The sequence below is a fragment of the Larimichthys crocea genome, chromosome XXI, assembly GCF_000972845.2.
Source record: "Larimichthys crocea isolate SSNF chromosome XXI, L_crocea_2.0, whole genome shotgun sequence".
NCBI lineage: Eukaryota > Metazoa > Chordata > Actinopteri > Sciaenidae > Larimichthys > Larimichthys crocea.
The window spans coordinates 15,179,063-15,186,327 of NC_040031.1; the positions used below are offsets into that span (position 1 = coordinate 15,179,063).

Consider the following 7,265-nt stretch of genomic DNA (forward strand, 5'->3'; position numbering starts at 1 on the left):
AGCTGCAGATTTGATTTTTGACTTTATTAACATGTATACCTCTAGTATTAATGGGTTATTAAACAAACTCCAAACTCATGAACGTGTATTCATGAATTACCAACATTTATAAATGCAGAAATTACCCAATAATAATTTTAAAAAACAGTCTGGTTTTTAATAACCTGGCAACACACATTTTGTAACTGATATATGACTATAAACATTAACCTTGGATACAACATATTTACAATAAATCCTGTAAAAAAAATAAATAAATAAAAATGCGCCTTACTGGAAAGTAAAACCCATGAACTTTTTAAGTGCTTGGTGTATTTTGGTTTTCCTTATCTTATCTCTTCAGTTTCGACGGTTTTCATGCAGAGCAGGTGAAAGCGCTGCCACGTCACGTGACCGCAGGGAGCCAATAGCCGGCTGAGTTTCAGGTCTCTCCAGGTGCAGCTGATCAACAGGAACAGGCTGACGAGCGCGTAGTCACCTTCCCGGCACTGCTCAGCGTAACTGAAGTGTAATAAAGTGACACGTTCTTTTATAGGTTGTGATGGAGGTTTAAAAGAACAAACAACCTTCACTCGGTTCATCTGTTCACCTGAGGGACGAGGAAGAGGAAGACTGCCGCTCATGGCTGTGATTTTAGTCGCTCTCTTATTGGTGTGCACTGTTGAATGGGACAAGAGTTTATTCGCAGCCGGTAAGGATGTAACAAAACTTTATTCACGTGACTTAATTCAGATATGATATACTTTAATGGGAACTTAAATACACACACAATATATTTATAGTTTTTGTATTGACTTTGCTGTTTTCTTTTTTAAATATTTGCCCATTAGTCACAGTCAGACTTGATGGGAAAATACAAAAGATCAATACGGTCACTGTATCTGTCACATGCTGTTGCCTGGCAACATGAGGACCAGACCCGGACCTTGGACCCGGATGTGTGTCTTTTTTTTGTTTTTTGTTTTTTTTGTTTGAGAAACAAAGAAAAGAAAAAATAAAATAAAACAAAGCTTGTTGTTCGGGTTAGTTGTGTTTCTGGTCAAGGTCTTGATGTGCGCATGCGCTGAATATCTTGAAGAACAGGTTCAGTTTCATATAGCCAGTTATTAGTTAGATTATGTGAGGTGTGTTTTAAATCTGTGCTGTCAAAGAAGCTCTTAGGTTTGATATAAGTTAATAACATGTCTCCGCTGTTTGCACCGAAAAACATAAAAAGAAGAGTCGGAGCTTTTTCTTATATATTTGTTTTGTTCTTAGTCAGCAAAACACCGTTTTGCTCTGAGTCTGCCAGGGGTAAAGAGTAAACAGGTTCAACTTCATGCACCATTAGACACTCCCTCCTTTGCCAAAAAACCACACTATCGTCTGCAGCTCCACAAACCATTTGCATACAGACTCACAGTATGCAAAGTGTTTTCTGAGGCCACTTCTACTTTCAGTGTCTCAGTTTAATCACACAACATTAAAGGTACTAAAGTTTTCATTTATGTGTAATCATCTGATGTATTTATACATGTATAATGACAATAAAATTGAATCTAATCTAATCTAATCTAATCTGAAAATAAGAATAAGAATATCCCTATGTTTGGCTACATTGGAATAAGACTTTTATAGTCTCGTTCCAGCAGCCTAGAATGGACAAACCCTGACTCTAAATAGGGGTTTCTCCTTCATGCTTACAAGGCAAACAGTATTCAGTTAGTGACAATCTGCAACGTCATTGCTAAATGACACTGAATTCAACACATCCATCCATTATCTGTAACCGCTCATCCTCACCAGGGTCACGGTGGGGTTGGAGCCTTTAGTAGCGGACTTAGGGCGAGAGGCAGGGTACACCCTGGACAACACACTGAACATTTAATTTAGATGGCGGATTCTGACGTTACGTTATGAAATATATGTTCCTAGGTCAAAAGTTGTAGTTTGTACCGCCACAGCCACCCCTGACTTCATGTATTGTAAGAGAACTCTGTGCGTCAGTTTTGGACAGAAAAAAATAGGATTTTCTGCATCCCTAGTATTAAGAATACCATGTAATCTCCTCCTATCTCTCTTTGTAGCTCAGTCCTGTGTGGATGAGAGCAGGTTTAAGGAGCAGGTGCTCTATGTGGGGCAGCAGTGGCCTCCATATCGGCTGAACTGCCCTCTGGAGCTTGTCCAGTCCCAGAGCTCCCCCCAGCTCAAGCTGACCTGGCAGAAGGACTGTCAGCAGTTCCCCACCCAGGAAGGGAAGGCCTACGTGGAGTTTGCCAGCCTCAGCTTCCAAGACCAAGGGAATTACACCTGTGTGCAACAGGGCAACAGCACAACCTCATCCACAGTGCGTCTCATAGTTAAAGGTACATATTATTTCCATGTGTAAGTGTAATGAAGTCATCTCAAACCTGACTCTGTAATTGCGTGGCTCTTGCAGTAGGCTATTATTTGTCCCTAGAGTAAACTTAGAGTTTGCATGGGGGTGGGGGTTGAAGGGGCTAGCTGAACGGATACACCTGCAAGAGGCATTTTGTTTCAGCGCGCCTTCCAGCAGCGGTACTTGGCAGCGCATATGAAGGCCTCTATTGTCTCGAGCTCCTGCAGTGAACACAGATAACAGTGGTATGTCTTTGCACAGAATCCCAGTGCTCCAAAGCCCCAGAGTTTAAACCAAATGGGAATCTGACCAGACTCGGGAGGAATGTTGGATCCACGGTGATACTGAACTGCTCTGCTCTCCTCTTCTGGGACCCAAAAGAGAAGCAATGTGACACCACGCTGCAGTGGAGTAAAGATGACCAACCCCTCACCAATCACACACTTTACACGCATAATATCTCCTCATGGTGATTTGACGCTTTTTAAATATCAGTTTTCCATTATTAATAATGTGCCTATTTTAAATAAAAGTATCTGAGAGTGAAAGTATGATCAAGTTCTTTGTCCTACTTTTCAGGTCTCCTGTTGCCGGCCAGCTGATGGTAAACAGTCTGCTGGAGATCACCCTCAGGGAGCTGGACGACTTTGGGCTCTACAGTTGCGCAGTGAGGAACGTTTCCTCTGATTTCAGCCTAGACAATTCAAGTAAGTCACTAAAGATGCTTATATATATATACGGTATGCTGGGTCTAAAAAGATCACTCAAAAATAAAAAGGGAACACAAATATAACAAAGTCGCTTGGAGAAAACGGTGAAAGCCATGACTGTGATATGAATCATGTATCTGCATCAAAAAGTGTATGAAAGACATGATCAGTGTATTTTAAAACTATTGTCAGGAAATAAGTCAGCTCGGCACACTTAACTAGTGTGATACAGGGAGTGTTTGCACCACTGTCACAAATACATCCAGTCTGTATAATTTTACAGCATGTCAGCAGCGAGCCTGGCCCTGCATGTAATATATCAGCACCAGACAAACAGTTCAAAGTCCTTATGACTCACCACATGATTAGATTTAGTTTAATGTTAGTTATTTCTGAATTAACTGTGCATCAAAACGTCTCTGTTTTTGTTGTTGTGGTTGCAAGAACCCCTGTTGATTTATATTCTGTAGTTTAAGATGATTCATTTTATTTAAAGTTATCCTGTTTTTTCTGCTCAGGCATACCCAGCCACACGGCTGCTGTTATTGCAGCCATCATCCTCCTCCTGTTACTGAGTATAGCTGCTGTCGTGTACTCCCGGTGTCACCTAAATATCAAACTGTGGTACAGAAACACCTACGGAGACTATGAACTCAATGGTGAGACTTCTGTTGATGTCATATATTACACTCGTGCATAATACTACATTATTAAAACCACTTGTGTGTTTGCGTCTCTGTCTTCAGATGGCAAATTATATGACGCCTATATCTCGTACGTGAACAACGACCATGACAGGAAGTTTGTCAACTTTATTCTCAAACCTCACCTGGAGAATAAAAATGCATACAAGGTGCATCTCAATGAAAACGAAATCCTACCTGGCTCAGGTAAGCTTTCTTCTTTCAATTGTTTATGAAATTATAATGCAGGATTACCTGTTATTCAGGGGCCTGCATCACCCAATTTGAAGCTGCAACATGATTTTGAATTTGAAACATTGTGTCGCTGTATGTACTGTGTTTCAGAGCTGTCAGTTTTTTAACAATTAACAACAATATTGTGTCTCCAGAACCTTCTGCGGAGCTGCTCATGAACATAAGTCGCTCTCGGCGTCTGATCGTCGTGCTCTCTTATGCTTACCTTGAGCAGGACTGGTGCTGCAACAACTTCAGGTCAGACTCACAAAGATGCATTCAGTGTAGAAACAACATTCTTCAAACAGTTTACATATTGTATAAAACAGACTACAGTATCATCACTATAATAAACCACTTGAGGGCAGTGTTGCTGCCATGTACTGCAGTGTTTACTGTATATAACAATGTTCTGCGTGTGTTTTCAGACAGGGCCTTCTGCACTTGTTGGAGTTATGTAAGAGTCCCATCCTCATCATGTTGGAGGGTCAGTCCAAACGCATGAGGCCTGAAATCAAGCAGCAGCTCAGTGAACACCAGCACCGCCTCACTGTACTTACCTGGAGGTACAACTCTGTGGTAAGATCCACATTAATAATAATAATAGATAGATAGATAGATAGATAGATAGATAGATAGATAGATAGATAGATAGATAGATAGATAGATAGATAGATAGATAGATACAGTTTTCTGAGCATGCTTACAACAAAATACAATATGAGGACTTTAAATGTCATTAAACAAAGGTATTAGATTTCAGGCAACTCACATGAAAATATATATATTATTATTAATTTATTATTATTATTATTATTATGTGAATGGATATTTTTCAGATCTCTGAAAGTATTTTTCTAAAACATATTAATAAATATTTATGGTAAAAAAAAGCAACAATCAGAGTTCAGTTCAGAAAAAAATATCCATTTAACACACTTTCTTAATGACTGTGTGAGTGTGGTTTGATCAGATATGATATTGTGTCTAGACTGACTCGTGGCTCTTATCATTTTGATTCAAATCCTGCTAAATCCTATTTGCAAAAGTTAGCATTACCTTTCTTCAGCTGAACCCCGCCCACTGCAGACCAGCGAACAGAAATCTGTGAAATAACCAAAGCTGTTCAAACATGAGCAGAAGAGTTTGTGTTTATGTATCACCACATCAATCAATGACAAATATTTGGGATCAAAATATTTCAAACTAACCGAGTTACTGACTGTGTGCCTGGTGTCCACAGACTCCCTCCTCAGTCTTCTGGAAGGAGCTGGCCTTAGCGATGCCTCGCAAAGTCGTCTTTCGCAGTGAGTCTGTAGGTGACCCTCAGACTATGCTACAAGATGACAAGGACCCCATGCTGACCCTCAACCCCGACTACCTAGACTGCCGCTCAGACACGGACCCTGCTGGAGATCTAGGTAAGAACAGCTGTCTCCAGATTAGAACAGTCCTCAAGCACTAACGTTAGGTTCACGCTTCAAATAAACATAAATATGCAAAGAACTTTTGCATAAATGAAAGACACCATTTCTTTTTTGCACATGCAAATGAAAGAAATGTATAATAAAGTTGCACAAATGAGTGGAAGCACACTCATGTTTAACAACCATCGGGCACTCTTTCTGCTTTTCTTGCACTTTCTGAGTGAAACTGAAAGTTATCGTGCTTGACCTAGTTTAAGAATAGTTGAAATAAACAAACACAGAATAAAGTACTGTTAATTTTTAACTTAAGTACAAGTAAAACATATCACGTGATGGGCTTGCACATATTTCCCATAACAGCTTGTCTGTGGTGTTTTGTATTAAGCCTTAGGAGACACGAGAGGCAAATGCTTTCATGTTAAAGGAATAGCTTGGTATGAGACTTAGATGAGTAGACCAATATCACTCTTACAGCCTTCACTTAGATATGAAGCTACAGTCAGTTAGGTTAAATCAGGGCAAAGACTGAAAACCGGGACAAACTTTTAAACAGACTCAGTCCAAAGATAACAGAATCTGCCTACTAGCACCTCTAAACCTCACCAATTAACACGTAACATTTCATCTGTTTAATCAGTTCAACAACAGACTACAGACAATTTTTTTTAAAGTCGCTCGGCCTGGCCAAAAACCCCAAGTATAACCACAACCTGTCATTTTCAGGGGTGGTGAGATTTCGAGTTGCTGGTAGATTGATTTTGTTATCTTTGGACAGAGCTAGGCTATATTTAGCCCATTTCCAGTCTTCATGTTAAGCCAAGATAACCTGCTGTTGCTGGCTGTAGCTTCATAATGAGTAGACAGACATGATTGTGGTATCGATCTTCTCATCTAATTCATGGCAAGAAGGCAAATAAATATTTCACAAAATGTCAGACTACTCCTTTAATGAGTCCAACTTTGCATGGAGTAGTGGCATTAAGCAGTACAACACTACAGCTGTGAAAAATCAACTTCACTTGGGATACATTTTTCATCTTTTCTCTTTGTGTTGCAGGGCTTCGCCTCCCTGTGTACAAGGCCATGACCTGTAAAGCCCCTGTCCTCCCTCCTGCTACCATGAATGCAGCTGAGCCCAAACCTGTGGACATCGACGTGTCGGACCTGGGGTCACGTAACTATGGAGCCCGCTCAGACTTCTACTGCCTGGTCACTGAGGAGGACATATGATCTGCTGAAAATGAACACCTACACGGATATCCTCCTTGGCATTGCTTTATCTTTATCCATGCCATTATGTTATATATCTTGTTGTTTTTCTGTACAGTGTGTTCTTAAAATCAAAGTGTTGCCTTTTTTCTCTTCCCCCTTACCAAAGACTTTTATTTTCTATTGTTGTGTAAAAGCTATACAAAAAATTATCTTAAATGATTTAATCAATCTGCAAAATAAGTTACTGACTGTATGTTTTTTTTATTGATTGTTATTTTACAGCCAAGTTCTCTCTTTGAGCTCCCAGCAGAGGGCAGAGTTATGTCAGAAAAGTTGAAGGGATTTTGTTTTTTGAGCAGTTTATTTGACAGCTGACAGTAAACCGAAGGTTGGGAATATATGTGAGAGAGAGCCTGAAGTCAGACAGAATACTGGTATCTGTTCTCATGCCAGTCAACTGAAACAGGAGAACGCTCATGACTGAAGAACTCTTATTTCTTGACATTTCTGTAGCGATGGCAGTTTTGCGTGCAATGTAAATTAAATGATAACAACATGACAGGCACATGAATAAAGCAGTTTGGCAAAACTCCCTCATGGCGTTATGGTTATACTACCTGCAGTGAAATAAGAGACTAAA

The 7,265-nt window shown here is 40.0% G+C and overlaps 1 protein-coding gene across 1 annotated transcript; it reads left to right on the forward strand.

Annotated features, from left to right (window-relative positions):
- Positions 1–420: 420 nt before the first annotated feature.
- On the forward strand, positions 421–7,217 carry sigirr (single immunoglobulin and toll-interleukin 1 receptor (TIR) domain). Its single transcript, XM_019253995.2, has 10 exons — positions 421–691; positions 2,067–2,345; positions 2,621–2,828; positions 2,939–3,066; positions 3,588–3,728; positions 3,816–3,959; positions 4,142–4,244; positions 4,415–4,565; positions 5,230–5,407; positions 6,471–7,217. Exons 1-10 carry the CDS (start codon positions 622–624, stop codon positions 6,641–6,643), a joined length of 1,575 nt encoding a protein of 524 aa, XP_019109540.2. The 5' UTR covers positions 421–621; the 3' UTR covers positions 6,644–7,217.
- The last annotated feature ends 48 nt before the right edge of the window (positions 7,218–7,265 follow it).